The sequence below is a fragment of the Bos indicus x Bos taurus genome, chromosome 12 (genome assembly GCF_003369695.1).
Source record: "Bos indicus x Bos taurus breed Angus x Brahman F1 hybrid chromosome 12, Bos_hybrid_MaternalHap_v2.0, whole genome shotgun sequence".
NCBI lineage: Eukaryota > Metazoa > Chordata > Mammalia > Artiodactyla > Bovidae > Bos > Bos indicus x Bos taurus.
Genome location: NC_040087.1, coordinates 11,478,715 through 11,495,122, shown reverse-complemented (window position 1 = coordinate 11,495,122; position 16,408 = coordinate 11,478,715). Strand labels below are relative to the sequence as shown.

General features: G+C 46.2%; 1 protein-coding gene across 2 annotated transcripts in view; it reads left to right on the top strand.

Annotated features, from left to right (window-relative positions):
- Nucleotides 1-11,858, top strand: part of VWA8 (von Willebrand factor A domain containing 8) — a 401,096-nt gene extending 389,238 nt beyond the window's left edge. The window contains exons 43-45 of one of the 2 annotated variants that reach the window (XM_027557142.1): nt 1,862-1,960; nt 3,000-3,238; nt 10,860-11,858. In XM_027557142.1, coding sequence (XP_027412943.1) covers nt 1,862-1,960; nt 3,000-3,238; nt 10,860-10,887 — 366 coding nt within the window. In that variant the 3' untranslated portion in view covers nt 10,888-11,858. Of the gene's footprint in view, nt 1-1,861; nt 1,961-2,999; nt 3,239-6,154 lie in introns of both variants that reach the window. The other variant, XM_027557141.1, reaches the window with a different exon arrangement.
- Nucleotides 11,859-16,408: the final 4,550 nt, after the last annotated feature.

Here is a 16,408-nt window from a genome sequence, read left to right as displayed (position 1 = left end):
TGTTATCCATTACTTAAAAATCATGTTGATGCTGACGTGTGTGTGTGAACTTATATAAGAAAACATTAACAGAAGTTACCTTTCAGTAATGGGATCATGGATAATTTTTACTTCTTTGTTGTTATAGTTCAGTTCCTAACTTGTATCCAACTCTTTGCAACCCCATGGACTTCAGCATGCCAGGCTCCTCTGTCCTCCACCAGCTCCCAGAGCTTGCTCAAGCTCCTGTCCATTAGTCAGTGATGCCATCCAGCCATCACATCCTCTGCCACCCCCTTCTCCCTTCGCCCGCCATCTTTCCCAGCATCGGGGTCTTTTCCAATGAGTCGGCTCTTCACATCAGGTGGCCAAAGTATTGGAGCTTCACCTTCAGTCCTTCCAATGAATATTCAGGGTTGATCTTCTTTAGGATGGACCGGTTTGATCTTGCTGTCCAAGGGACTCTCAAGAGTCTTCTCCAGCACCACAGTTCGAAAACTTCACTTCTTCAGTGCTCAGTCTTCTTTAGGGTCCAGCTCTCACATGTGTACCTGACTACTGGAAAAACCATAGCTTTGCCTATAAGGACCTTTGTCAGCAAACTGATATCTCTGCTTTTTAATACACTGTCTAGGTTTGTCATAGCTTTTCTTCCAAGGAGCAAGCGTCTTTGAATTTCATGGCTACAATCGCTGTCCACAGTGATTTTGGAGCCCAAAAATATAAAGTCTGTCACTGCTTCCACTTTTCCCCCTTCTGTTTGCCGTGAAGTGATGGGACCAGGTGCCATTATCTTAGTTCTTTGAATGTTGAATTTTAAGTCAGCTTTTTCTCTCTCCTCTTTCACCCTCATTGAGAGGCTCTTTAGTTCTCTTCACTTTCTGTTTTGTGCTTTTCTGTAATTTCTACAGTGAATATATTCCACTTTTGTGTTCAGGAAAAAAAAAAGGTATGTGTATTAGTTTTCTACTGCTGTGTAACTAATTACCATAGACTTAGCTTCTTAAAGCAATGCTTGTTAAAGTCATAGTTCTGTAGTTGAGAATTCCAGGCAGGCTCAGTTGAGTTCTCTGCTTAGAATCTTACAAGGCTGAAATCAGGATGTCAGCCAGCCTGGGCTCTTACTCAAAGGCTCTGGTAAAGAATCTGCTTCCAAGCCCATTCAAACTGGCAGAATTTGGTTCCTTGAGGTTGTAGAACTGAGGTCCCTGTTTCAGTGCTGGCTTTTAGGCAGGGTCATTCCTAGATGTGTGATTCTTGGGGTCCTGCTCTGTGGTGCCCACCATCTAGACCACAGATAACTCCCACATATCAAATTTCCCCACACTCAAATCTGTCTTTCCCTTCTACTATCAGCAAGAAAAAAAATCTCTCTACTTTTTAAGGGCTCATGTGATTAAATTAGGCCCATCCAGATAATCTTTGTTTTGATCAACTCGGAGCCAGATGATTCGTAACCTTACTTACATCTGCAGAATCCCTTTGGCCTCCTTACATAACATAATCATGAGGTCCTGCCCACATCTAAGGGGAGAAGACTGTACAGGTCGTATATACCGGGGGGGGGGTGGGCAGGAATCTCGGAGGCCACCTTAGAATTCTGCCTACTGACACTGTGGGGTGTGTGTGTACATATGTGTATGTTTTGTGAAGCTCTCTCCCTGAAAGTTAAGAACGGAATTCTTGATAGCCCCTGAAGCCCTCCTCATACTCTCTCCCTGCGGCTGGAGAGCATGGACTTTTTTTTGCCTTTGTTGGTAAACACCCACAGACTTAGGTTTGGCAGTTCTGGGCAATAACAAAACAAAGTTGGAAGCTTTATAGGCCCAGTGACCATTTTTCAGTGGACAGAGGATTCTAAATCTGATTCTCTTGCCTGTAGTATGACGTCGCTGGACACTCTGGAGATGGATACAACATTGGTCTAGTTCCAATTAACAAAATCCCCAAGGACAATAAGCAAAGACTAGAAATTCTCAAGGTAAATGCATTCAATTACCTCTATATTAAGAAACCTTCCACCAGATTAGGTAAAGTATCTACTGGTCGCTGAAAAGATTCACTGAAGAAGCAGCAGCTAACTGGAAGCAAAAAGACTTTCTGTTTCACAGAAATTTAAGCATTAATATGAGAAAGCACTTATCATGCCGAAATTCCTGGTCTACACCATACAAAATTTAAACTTTGTTCCTATGTATTTTTAGGGGACTCAGGTTAGTATCAGGATCTACAGCCTGTATTCTATAGAGTTCTTCTGAGCTCCTACATATTTCAGAAGGAAAAGAAGGACTCCTTCTAGAGTACTCTCTAACCCCAATTTTATGTATTTCTTAGTATTTTTCTAACAATAAATTCAGTTTCACATACTTAGATCTACAGTAGAAACACACTCATCGTGTTTATCAGAGTAAATTTCCTCCATTCCTATTAAGTACAGTGCTTAGTATTATAATTTTGTTTATTGGAAACCCAAGCCATTCCTTATTTTTCTCCTGTGTTATCTCCATTCTCCCATGTGACACCAAGCTTCATATCTTCTTACATTTCCTGACATTTTTTTTAAGGCTTTTTGGATTTTTGTTTGTTTGCTTTTATTGGCTGTGCTGGGTCTTCACTGCAGTGTGAAGACTCAGTAGTAGCTGTGTGTCCCCTCCTTACCCCCCAGCATGGGGGATCATAGTTCCTCAGCCAGGGATGGAACCCACGTCCCCTGCACTGGAAGGCAGATTCTTAACCACTGGACCACCAGGGAAATCCCTACATATTCTCACTGTAAATGGCAGCTTGAGTTTTAAAAATCAGTGCCGACTGGGATCATTTTGGAACATTTCCTGTTTTAATGAAAGACTTGACCACACCCAGATGTCACTGTGTACTGTTGTGGGTCTCACGTGCAGATTACATGGAACTCGCTCAGAGCATTTGTGCTTTCTCACTGTCAATAGAAAAATCGTGTTTGGGGTTTTTTTCTTTAAAGAAAGCTTCTCATTGGTGGCTTTTGTGCCATGTCTTACCCCCAGACGATGCACGCCCACGCTCAGTTCTGCATGAGTGGGGACCACACCTTAGAGGGGACAGAACATGCCATCAAGGAAATCGTCAAAGAAGAAGCTGATGAGTACTTCGTCATTGTCTTAAGTGATGCCAACCTGTCTCGCTATGGAATACACCCCGCCAAGTTTGCTCAGATCCTGACAAGCAGCCCTCAAGTAAACGCTTTCGCCATCTTTATTGGATCTTTAGGCGATCAAGCAGCCCGGTAAGTGTCACCTTAGGGTACAGCAGAGGGCAAGGGTAGAGAGGTCTGAGTAGCTGACACGTGCTGGTTCACAGGCTTCCCGTTGTCGGGGATGGTGGGGGGCATGGGGGAGAAACAGAAGCCAGAGCGGCTGCCTCAAGCAGCTGACAGTCTGGGTGAGGGAATGGGATCTTCTACCTTATATTTAGATGAGCAGCAATACTTTATTTATTTTTCAGCTTATATTTAACCAACAATAAAATAAATAGCAAATTGATTTGTCTACCAATAAAATTAAGCAGTATTTTATACATTTTGCCTTTTACATCAAGGTGTCAAGCTCAGTTCATGCTCAAATCGTATTCAAGTAACAAGCATCTACTATTTTTGTAGCATCAGAGATTAGGGATGTGTGTCTCTACATTGTATTTAGACATACTAGACATGTGTGCATTCGTGCTGAGTCACTTCAATTATGTCTGACTCTTTGCAATCCTGTGGACTGTAGCCCTCCAGGCTCCTCTGTCCATGGGCTTCTCCAGGCAAGAATACTGGACTGGGTAGCCATTTCCTTCTCCAGGAGATCTTCCCGACCCAGGGATCAAACCCACATCTCCTGTGGCTCCTACATAGCAGGCAGATTCTTTACCACTGAGCCACCAGGGAAGCCCAACATACACACACATACACGTAAATAAGATCTAATGTGTGTGTCTACATAGCTATAGACTGGGGAAGGCAATGGCACCCACTCCAGTACTCTTGCCTGAAAAATCCCATGGATGGGAGATGGGAGATGGGATGGGGATGGGAGATGAGATGGGGATGGGAGAGCCTGGCACGCTACAGTCCATGGGGTCACAAAGACTCGGACACGACTGAGCGACTTGACCATGGCACATATATATATATATACTACTGCTGCTAAGTCACTTCAGTCATGTCCGACTCTGTGCAACCCCATAGACAGCAGCCCACCAGGCTCCTCCGTCCATGGGATTTTCCAGGCAAGAGTATTGGAGTGGGGTGCCATTGCCTTCTCCGATATATATATATATAAAAACATAGACAGATAATCTTCCTTCTTGTATTTCTCCTTCATGTATGTCTGTATCTATTGTAAGATGCTACACTAAATATGCTGAATATTCAGTAGAGAGACTTATGGTCAGATAATAAATACTATCATGGATCATCTGAAAGGAGAGATCTGGAAACATTTTCGTTTCTTAAACACACTAACATTTATCTTTCTGAATTACAGACAGAAATGGTTTTTCTCTACTTAAAGTACTTATAAGGAGCAGAAAACACAATTGAAAGTATCTTTCCTCAAAAGAGAAAATAAAATCCTGCCTACATCACAAGAGCCCACATGCCCTTTTGTTTCTCCACCTCTTTTACCTGTCTCACCCTATGGTACAGAGTCCTGGGAAGTGAAAGTTGCTCAGTCATGTCCGACTGTTTGCAACCCCATGGACTATGCAGCCTGTGGACTTCTCCAGGCCAGAACACTGGAGTGGGTAGCCTTTCCCTTCTCCAGGGGATCTTCCCAACCCAGGGATCGAACATAGGTCTCCTGCATTGTGGGCAGATTCTTTACCAGCTGAGCCCCAAGGGAAGCCCAGGAATACTGGAGTGGGTAGCCTATCCCTTCTCCAGCAGATCTTCCTGACCCAGGAATCGAACCAGGGTCTCCTGCATTGCAGGCAGATTCTTTACCAACTGAGCTATCAGGGAAGCCCACAGAGTCCTGGACAGACTAGGAAATGTTTTAGGGTCCAAAGTTCTGACATATTTTTCTCTTCCCTTTGATTTGCTGTAGGATTTCAGGGCACGGCTAAGAACAGACTTAATACCACATAACTACAGTCGCGTTATTACAAATGACTTCACATCTCTCTCAGTTGCGCGTGTTAGCCTCTTTGAGAACTTCCATGTCCTCAAATGCAGACCATGCCTTTTCCGCTTAGACTGTCTTCAGGCCCAGCCCAGGATGAATCCAGACGGCAAGCTCAACAAATACTGTTTGAGCTGAAATAGCTATTTTGTCTTTCTAGTGAACAGATCCTGTTTGAACACTTAAGAAAGCACAATAATACCCTTGTGGTTTCCTGGGGAAATGATCCAACATCCACTGGCAGGAGATACATTGTAGAATTAGCTGGTCTACCAGGCATGCCAAATGCATGATACTGCACAGGAGAGTGGACTTGTATTAATGTCATTCCAAAACCAAACTCTGCTGGCATAGTGAAAGGAGGCGTTCTTTGGGATAGAGCTGTGTCTTGTACTTTTACTGCCTCCAAAAATGGCCCTTTGTTCCGAATGATAACTTGGCATTTAAAATAATTAACATAAGCCCATATAACCTCAGTGTCATCAAAGCAGGCATTGCGTAAGTCAGATTATGTTTCACATTGTATGATGTGGGGCAGAAAAGAGAAAGGGAGAGAGAGGAGAGAGAGAACGCAAGAGGAAGAGAGAAAGAACCAGTTGAGGTTTGGCTGGGCAGCTTTTCTTGAAGCCTGTTTTTCTAAGGCAGGAAGGCAGTTAGTAGGACAGTGTGAGGCCAACACGTTCTCTGAATCTAGGTGAGCTAGTCCCAGATTGATCCTGAGGGCTCTGTTCTGCCAAGGGAATATAAAATACCAGGAAACGACCATCATAAAAGGGAGAGCATTTTTTTCCTTGCAAATTCCCCAATTTTCTCACTGAAAAGACCTTTCTTTCGGTTCAGTGCTTCCAGCAAGCCTCTCTCTGTAGCTCTCTGTTGCCTAGCAACAGCCAGTTCCACTGCAAGCAGGGGCAAGATATTAAAAAGTGAGAAGTTCCCTTCCCAAGAAACCATTCGGATGCTGAGGTCTGCAGAGGCCGGAGGTGAAGGGGGCACCCTGGTTTGCGATGGTAATTTTCTTTCCCCATGCATCCTGACAGGCTTCAGAGAACTCTACCAGCAGGCCGGTCTTTTGTTGCCATGGACACCAAGGACATCCCTCAGATTTTACAACAGATTTTCACCTCCACCATGCTGTCCAGTGTTTAAGAAGTGCCCTTATCACCCTGATGACCCTGGGATTTGAAATAAGATACAAAGAAAGAGTATCCTGAAGAAAAGAAGAGGTCTATCCAGTGTCTGCGTGCAATGACCGGGTAATTCTGACATTCCTGAGCCTTCCTGCACTTGCTAAGTAATCAGAATTCAGAGAAGCAGCCAGAGTGAGGCCCGCGCACCGCTGATCTGTGATCACTAGAGGAAGCGGGTTGACCTGCATTATGTGAAAGGCCAGGGTTAAAGGAAGGTGGTTTGAGAATGGTGGAGCATGGTCTGTTTCCAAAACCCTGAGGGATGAAGAGGACCTTGCTGTTGCCTTAATGCATCACCTGGTCACTTAGGATAAAAAAAAGTGACCGTGGTAAACCAAGCCTTTGATGCCACATTCTGACACTGGAATGCAGCTCTATGCAAACCCACCGAATCCGCTCCTGTTCAGTAATTATTTTTATTTTTTTTCCTCCGCTCTGTATTGCCCAAGAAACAATGATTTGATAGTATTCAACCCACTCAAAAGTCCTTTCAACAGCAGTATTCTATAAAAGGTTGGGTTTTCTCAATAATTTCATTGTCTTAGCCAAAACCAAAGGAATCGAAAGATCCTTGGAGCGCTTCCTTTCCCATGTGACTTTTAAAAGGCTTTTTAAGGAATAAAGAGCAAATGCTGCTGGGATCGGGAGGATAAAGGATGTCTTGCCTTGAGTTTCCTGTCTCTTCTCCTTCAGGGATTCTCAGAGTTTCACAGTCCTCCATTTTGGTGTCCAAAATGTAGTACCTCCAAATGCTTATTGTTTTTTTACATAAAACAAAGTGAAAACAAGGCACTATGTTTGAGCTGAATGGTAACTGGAGATTTCTTTAGCTATTTAAAAAGCAGCCTCGTTCCTTTTTTTAAAATTCATTTCTAACTGGAGGATAATTGCTTTACGATGTTGTGTTGGTTCCTGCCGTACAACAGTGTGAACGAGCATTAAGAATCATATATCCCCTCCTTCGTGAGCCTCCCTCCCACCCCACCCCCACCCCACCCCTCTAGGCCACCACCGAGCTCCAGGTCGGGCTCCCTGTCACACAGCACATTCCAACTTGCTGTTCACTCACTCGGTCACGTCTGACTCTTTGAGACCCTGTGGTCCCAGCACGCCGGGCTTCCGTGTCCTTCGCCGTCTCGCGGAGCTTGCCCAGACTCGTGCCCGTCGGTCAGTGATGCGTCCGAACCCCACTAGCTGCCCATGGCAGTGTGTTTCTGCCAATGCTTCTCTCTCAGCCCGCCCCACCCTCTCCCCACTGTCCATGCGTGTGTTCTCTATTCCTGCCCTGTGAATCGGTTCATCGGTACTGTTTTTCTAGATTCCATATATATGTGTTAATACGTGGTATTTGTTTTTCTCTTTCTGATTTACTTCACCCTGTGTAACAGGTCCATCCATCTCAGCTCAACTGACTCAAATTTGTTTCTTTTTATAAGCCTCATTCTTTTCTATTTCCCCAAAATGTACCTCATTCCCACCCTCTCTTGGGCTGACCTTTACTTATCAATAGGCTCGATGTCCAGTGTTTGTTTGTTTTTTTTTATCAAATGTTCCAGCAGAAGTCAGCCTCTTTTCAACCATGTAATGAAAGTTTCTCTTCATCACTGATGGCAAAGTCCAAAATGCTGGGAGCGCCAATATGCGTGTGCTTTCTTATGACCAGCTGAAAAGACTAGTCTTCTTATTAATGTTATCTTATTCACCCCTACATGGTGGGAACTGTACAGTTCATTTCATTTAATTAATTACAGCAAAGAAATGATGACCCTCATGTGTTTCACCACCCCATCTCCCTACCAAAGAAATAACAGCAATCAGCAGCTATTCCCATGCGGTACTGCCCAGCCAGTTTGCATGGCTTGTCTTGTTTCTCGAGACAGACGCCTGCTGTGTGTATTGACTCATCCAATGATGCAAACGATTTCAATCCAATAAGTATCTTTCAAAATACAGTTGCATTAATAACAGGAATAACGATAATAATAAGAATGGCAGCTAGCATTTACTGATCACTATGTACCACGTATGCTAAGCGATTTCATACATTACTCCTTTCAGTTATCCCAACAATGCATGTAAAATAGGTTACTTTTTAACCTCATTTTACAGATAAAAGAAGTGAGGCTCAGAGAACTTAAGACTATTCATTACTCATTGTACCTGTGGCTGAGACAGTAAAGAATCTGCCTGCAATGCAGGAGACTCGGGTTCGATCCTGGAGTCAGAAAGATCCCCTCGAGAAGGGAATGGATACCCACCCCAGTATTCTTGCCTGGAGAATTCCACAGACAGAGGAGCCTGGCGGGCTACAGTTCATAGTGTCACAAAGAGTCGGATACGACTGAGCCACTAACACTTGTACTACTAACATCCTCATTTTACAAAGGACACTGAGCCTTAGGGAAATTCAAGAAAACAGGTACACTCAGCCAGACAGGGGCAGAGCTGTGACCCTGGACTGCCCCCTCTCATGCTTTATTCTTGCAAACTGACCACATTTCCTGGCGCTCTCTCCTCTCCCCACTACTTGGAAACTAGCTGCACAATTGAGTGCTTGGAGGAGGGGTGGGGACCAAGGACATGGGGCCCTGCTGGAGGGACACTCCCCATGGATCCTTCCTGGGCACAGCGGCGGCTTGAGGAAGTGCCCTTCCAAATGGCAGCTTCATCCCTAGGGATGCCCCTTTGCTGGAGGGTCACAGCCCCTGAAAGCCTTTGGAAGTTGAACCCAAGAGTGGTTGATGGAACAGCCTTTTAACAATCCTCCCCATGAGTTAACTACCTGAATAAGCAGAAGCCTTTTTTTTTTTTTTAAACATGGAAAGAATGTTCTCAAGTAATTTAATTTCCCTTTCCCCACTGGCCAGACAGCCTTTGCAAAAGTTATTTTTAAAAAAATGTATAACTCCCTGGCTTTCCTGATTTGTAAAAGGGACAGAGGGTGGGGGAGGGGAGTAGAGAGTGAGAAGATGACAGGCTGCTTTTCGCTTCTTGCAATAAATACCTAAGAAGTTGTGTCTTTATTATTAAGTGAACTTAATTATAGGCCACTCCAAGCTGTTCCCAGGCCCTTCTTAGGGCCAGGGCGTTATAATAACCGCATTGTGCGCCTCGGTGTGGGGGGGTAGGGGGGTTTGTTCCACTGAAAGGCGGCTAACCCAGTCCTCAGGGAGCCCACATAACGCTGAGAAGGTCCATTGTGATCCTGACCAGCCAGGAGGAATGAAAGCCGTGAGTCTCAGGGTGAAGGATGTGTCTCCCCACCCCGCCCCCAGGGTCCTTTGTGAGCGCCCGCAAGAGGACCTCATCACGCATGTGCGGCTCAAGCACACCCGCAGCAAAAGGGTCTGAGCAAGGGTCCCTGCGTCTAGCACATGTTTGGAATGAATCATTTAATTGTTTACACTCTCTCCTGCAAACTGTCAGGAGGAGAAATCCATCCATGCCGGCAGGGTTTTCTCTAAACAAACTCTGGGGCTTTGAAAGCCCCTGAGGAGTGGTGTTCCCTGGACCGCGTGGTCAGTGTTCCTGAAATGCATCTCTGGGGGCTCCAAACCCCCGCTCCACCTGGCTTCTTCCTGTTCCTGTCAGATCGGCCAGAGTGAAATTCCTCAGGGAGCAGAGCAAAGAGATTTGGGGGGACCAAGAAGCATTATTTGTTGCATTTCTGTTTGTTTCCAACCATCACCATTATGAGAGAGATGACAAGTCTAAGCTGACACCTCCTGTGCCTAGATAAATTTTTTTTTTCCTGGAGTTGCATCTCAGGAGCAGCCACATGGCCACTTGTATTGAATAAATTGCACATGATTTCACCTTAGTAAGGAAAAAACGTCCCTTTTTAAAGAAGTATTCCAACCAATAACATATAGCTTTTTCAGATACTTAAATGAATTGTTGAATTCGCTACCAATTTCTCGTCAGGGTTATATTGTAAAGTTCTTACCTGTTGCCTCTCCTTTATGTTTTTTTCTAAGATATGCTGTGGCAGAAGTATTGTAAGTAATGGAAAATAATCCCCCTGGTCTCTAGTGGGAGGATTTCCAAACAGGGTAGACTGGTAAGAAGGAAGCTGTCGATGCTGTTCGGCCATGAACTATTAGTATCAGTGCCTGTGCAGTCTTTGTTCGGCCATGAACTATTAGTATCAGTGCCTGTGCAGTCTGGGGCTAGTTGCTTGTGGGCCTCAGTTGCTTCATCTCTGAATAAAAAGGGTTGGACAAAGTGATCTGCAGCACTGCAGTCTCATGCTCCTTTATCTCCTACAGTGAATTGACTTTGTCCCCTACGTCCTACAAGAGCCTCCTCATTTCCCAGCATCCTCATTGTCTCAGCCCCACACATATTTTAGCCCCTATGAGACAGAGGATTTGGGCATCTATATCAATCACCCTAAAAAAAATGTGTTACTGAGTGAATATGCATTCTAAAAGTTACGTAAACACCGTTAGAATTGGACAAGAGGGACTTTTCTGCCCAGCACCTGGGCAGATAGTTCTGTAGGATCATGATTCACAAGATTTCTGCCCATTGTCTCTTGCTTTTCATTTTGCAGCCATAAAATAAAATTCTGTATCTGCTGATCTACACAATGGGATCAAAAAGGATCAGGAATTGGAAACCCACTGTGTGCTGAGAGCCGACCTTTGTGCCGCAGCGAACAATGCACAATTGTGTGTGGGGGTTTTTTTTTCTTCAATTGTTAAATCCTGTAAACAAAAACCTCCTCCAGAGGAGAAAAAAATGCTTGCCAAGTAGACTCTCAAGATGAGAGCAATTTGACAGTTTGTTTGTTGGGTTTTTTTTTTTTTTTTTTTTTGAGACTAAGCCCTGTCTGGGGCTTTCACCTTTAAACAGAGACCTCATCTCTTCTGGCAAGCCATGCCTGTGGGCTTTGGAATGCCAGGGTTACGTAATTTTAAAATTGAGTGGCACTTGGGGTATTTGACCACTCAGAACCAAGTATAACACTCTTTTAAGGTGGTTTGGGTCCAGAGGGTGGCTAGAATGTCATGTTCTGCAGTAAGAAATCTCCTCAGCGGACCTGTCATGCGTGGGTGACCCCCCATACCCCCACCCCCTGGCCCCCAACAGGCACCAAAGACACCCTGACCCTTCCCTCTTCTCACGGGCTTCAGCAAAAGGGCTTTGGAGCCGTCAGCTCTTCTCCCTGTAGGAACAATCACAGTGTTTGTCAACAGACTCTGACTCCCAAGACAGTAGATTTGACCCCAGAGGACTTCCAGAATATAAAGATTTATTGAAATTACATGCAGCTCTGAGGCATTCGTAACAGTAACTGGAGCCTGACCTGGAAATGGGAGGAAATTGTCAGTCTGAGCATCCCAAAGCTAGTGTGTCTGTCATGCCTGCTGGAATGTGGTGAGAAAGTAATGAGCCTGTCAAGAGTCCTTTGTGTAATTGGTCTCGTGATGCCACACTTGAAGCCTCATTCATTGAAACTGGAAGAAAAATAAGTGTCCTTACTCAAGACGTTAGAGTTCGATTTGCAAATGCACCGTATTTATAAGAATAAAATGCTGATGCTAATTCAGTGAGACTGATCATGTCTTCATTTCGGAACTCATCACTTAGAAGTCATCCATCATCGGACTCTAGGAATAGAGTGAGTGTCGACAAAGCTAGGTGGTCTGTTTCCTTTCACAAAGGATTTTCTGGCCCGTGTGAGATTCAGCCCTGAAACGCTGGCCTCGAAAGGAGCATTCATGGACCAGTGGAAATATTGGGTTGGCCAAAAAGTTTAGGTTTTTCGAATGAACTTTTTGGCCAACCCAGCAAGTGTCCACACTGGAGGAAGTGGCCTGTTGACCAGCGTTGGCTTGGCCTCCTGGGATGGCGGGTTCCCATAGACCCCAGAGCTGCTGAGGCATCCCAGGGTCTCTGCCCCAGGCCAGGATGCCCAGACTCCAGGTGGCACGCACATACAACATAAAGGATGGTTGACGGGGTACCCAGGAAGGCCTAAGGCTTAGTTATAGACACACAGACCAGGAAATAGAGCTGTTTGTTTCACAGTGAACAAAGACACGTCTATTATCTGAAAAGCGTCCTTTGGGGCCCAGATGCTTCTGAACAACTCTTTTCCAGGCGGATAGAACATGCATGTCCATACATGGCGGGCTGGAGTACAAAAATGTGTGGCGCCTGAACTGAGGCGTCTCTCTTTCGCTCTGACCTTTCCTGCAGACTGGAGGAGAGGAGCGCGCTCTCTGCAGAGGTGGGGGACGCGCAGCTCCACAGGCCCGCTTGAAAGCAGACATTCAGTCACTTGGCAGGAGTGCAGCTCCGCACAGCTGGCCTGGCTTCTTGCCCCCTCATGTCTGAAGTCTGTCTTTAGAGAGGGGTTTCTCAGCAAGAAGGGCTCCTCTTTTTAAATACAAATAGCCCTGGGAGGCCGTCCATCACGCTCATCTTGGCTTGACTCCCTCACTCACAGGCAGAGATGAAGGTCCTCAGACAGGATTGTGGGGGAGGGAGGCAAAGAAGGGGATGGGGAACGCTCGCCACGTGGAGCATCACCCAAGCAGAGACGGGGCACCCCATGAGGGCACAAGATGTGGCCACATGAGAGGGTATGTATTTGGTCTTCTGCTGCCCATTGAATGCTTCCACCATGTGTGTGGGTGGTGATTTGGTTCTCTTGCATCTTGCTTTTGTAGAGACATCAGCTTTCCACCTGTATTTCGCCTGTCTTAAGGGAACACTGCCTTTCTGACATCCGGGTTTCAACAGAAGCAGGTGCTGCAGACATGATCAGGCGGGGATTCTCTAGCCCTGGTCAAGGGTCTTCCACCCAAAGGCAAGGCCTTTCACCTGGGTAGTAGGAAACCTACCTACTCCACAGTCCCTGAACCATGTCTCTGGTGAAGTGAACAAATAGGATTCTTTTTACGCCCTGTTCCGTTTACCAAGAGAAGAACTCTCACCCTGGGCTGTGTGTGCGTGCATGCTAAGTTGCTTCAGTCCTGTCCGACTCTGTGGCCCAGTGGACTGTACCCACCAGGCTCTTCTGTCCATGGGATTCTCCAGGCAAGAATACTGGAATGGGTTGCCATTTCCTTGTCCAGGGGACCTTCCTGACCCAAGGATAGAACCTGAGTCCCTTATGTCTCCTGCATTGGCAGGCGGGTCCTTTACCACTAACCCCCCTGGGCTGGGGGACTTTCAAAAGAGAACTTACACCCACCCCTGAGAGGCCGCAGGATCTGCTGGAAGCCACTTCCCTCCCAGCAGAGGCAGAGCTGGTCTGGGTCCATGTGGGCAGCCCAGCAAGCCAGGAGGAAGTCCGAGTGCAAAGACCTGTGGACTTCTCGAGTTCCATCCTGCTGAGGCCCGAAATAAGATCAGAGTGAGACTCTTCAACTCAGAACATTCCTCCTGTGCAATGAGAGTACTGAGCATGCTTCTACTGGGATGTTCTCTAAAGTATCTATAGTTCAGTCTTTAGAAAGAAGTTGTTATGTAAGTTTCTAAAAGCCCTTAATATTGTCTCAGTACTATAAAAAGCAAGTGCCTCTGAAAAATGAAAGTGGCCTCTTAAAAACAGCTTTTTACTCTTCTAAGGACAATCAAGGTTTTGTTCTGTTTTGTTTTTTTTACATGTAATTGACATATATCATTATATTATTTTCATGTGCACAACATAATGATTCAATATATGTATTATTGCAAAATGATCACCATAATGTCTAGTTGACATCCATCACCACATACATGTATAAGGAAAATCAGTTACGCATTTCCTGATCCTCGCTCTGCCAGTGACCTCCCTCCCCTTCATCACTGCTGTCCCCCAGGGCTTATAAATAAAGACCAAGACATCAATGTCTCTCTTAAAACCACTTCAGCTCCTCCCCATGATGTTCTCCTTTGGACACCACCAAATCAGCCTGCCCCACCCAGGTATCCCGTGAAGAGATCTCGTGGCTGGTACCCTGAAAGACTGTGAGTCAAACGAGCCCACAGACAAGCACAAAAGGCAGGGGGAGGCTGATGTTTGTGATGAGAACATGCACCCTGTTTTCCATAGTCAAAGCCGTCCCCAGCCACGAACAGCACCCAAGAAACCCACACTCTGCTCTGTGTGGTGCGCACTCAGTGTCCGTGGGACCACAGTGGATTTCTAGACCTGCTCCTGTCAGCTCTGTGACTTTAGGCAACTTTCCTGGTCTCCCTGAGCATCCCTTTTCTCCCCTCTGAGATGAGGGTAATAATTCCATATCTCAGGGTTCATGTGAAGATGGAAGTCATGAAAGCACATCATAAACAGAAAGTGAGTCCAGCTCGACCGACGTTTGGTGTTAGTCCCAGAGACTGATGTGGCCCCTTGGAAGGTCAGGGTCTCTTTGACCAATTTCGTTTGGGGACCAGGACATCCTTGGTGGTGGTTTAGTTGCTAAGTCACGTCCAACTCTGCGACCCTGTGGACTATAGCGCCCTGAGCCCTGTCTCCCCCCCCCCCCACCCCCCGACTCCCTGGCTGCAGGCTCCTCTGTCCATGGGATTCTCCAGGCAAGAATATTGGAGTGGGTTGCCATTTCCTCCTCCAGGGGATCTTTCCTGACCCGGGATCGAACCTGGGTCTCCTAGATTCTTTACCGACTGAGTCAGTTCAGTTGAGTTCAGTCACTCAGTCATGTCTGACTCTTTGAGACCCCATGAATTGCAGCACACCAGGTCTCCCTGTTCATCACCAACTCCCGGAGTTTGCTCAAACTCACGCCCATCGAGTCGGTGATGCCATCCAGCCATCTCATCCTATGTCATCCCCTTTTTCTCCTGCCCCTAATCCCTCCCAGCATCAGGGTCTTTTCCAGTGAGTCAACTCTTCGCATGAGGTGGCCAAAGAACTGGAGTCTCAGCTTTAGCATCATTCCTTCCAAAGAACACCCAGGGCTAATCTCCTTTAAAATGGACTGGTTGGATCTCCTTGCAGTCCAAGGGACTCTCAGGAGTCTTCTCTAACACCACAGTTCAAAAGCATCAATTCTTCGGTGCTCAGCTTTCTTCCCAGTCCAACTCTCACATCCGTACATGACCACAGGAAAAACCATAGCCTTGACTAGACAGACCTTTGTTGGCAAAGTAATGTCTCTGCTTTTCAATATGCTATCTAGGTTGGTCATAACTTTCCTTCCAAGGAGTAAGCATCTTTTAATTTCATGGCTGCAGTCACCATCTGCAGTGATCTTGGAGCCCAAAAACAAAGTCTGACACTGTTTCCACTGTTTCCCCATCTATTTCCCATGAAGTGATGGGACCAGATGCCATGATCTTCGTTTTCTGAATGTTGAGCTTTAAGCCAACTTTTTCACTCTCCTCTTTCACTTTCATCAAGAGGCTTTTTAGTTCCTCTTCACTTTCTGCCATAAGGGTGGTGTCATCTGCATATCTGAGGTTATTGATATTTCTCCCGACAATCTTGATTCCAGCTTGTGCTTCCTCCAGCCCAGCGTTTCTCATGATGTACTCTGCATAGAAGTTAAATAAGCAGGGTGACAATATACAGCCTTGATGTACTCCTTTTCCTATTTGGAACCAGTCTGTTGTTCCATGTCCTTAGGCTTAGCCAAACACCTCAGAACAGGTGCAGACTGTCCCTCAGGAGGAATGAAGTGGGGACAAAATAAAGGAAAATGGCAGGCGGAGCAGCTGGGGGCAGGGGCAGAGGGCAGAGCAGACGATGGGCAGCCACTCAGCCTCGGGACCCCACGTGCCTCCAGGACGGCCCAGAGCCCGTGCTGTCTGTCCTACTCGCAGAAGCGGCTGCAGTCCTGCTGCGTCTCCTGGTCAGAGTTTTGTCTTGCCTCTGACTGAGGGGCGGCTAGCCGGCCTTTCTCAGTAGGGCTTCCCAGTAGTTCGCACGGCAGCCACAGGCTCCCCTTTGGGGGCTGTTAGCACCAGAACTGTTTTTAAAATAAAGACTGAAATAAATAAATAAAGAAGGTAATAAAGTCTGTCTGGGATGTCTTCCTGACCTGTGCCCCTTCCTCAAACCCAGGGGAGAAGCCCCGACTCAGCCAGGTGTGCAGATGTCCCTCGAAGGAACTGGTCCCCTTAGTCACTCCCTTTTGGGGTGACTGA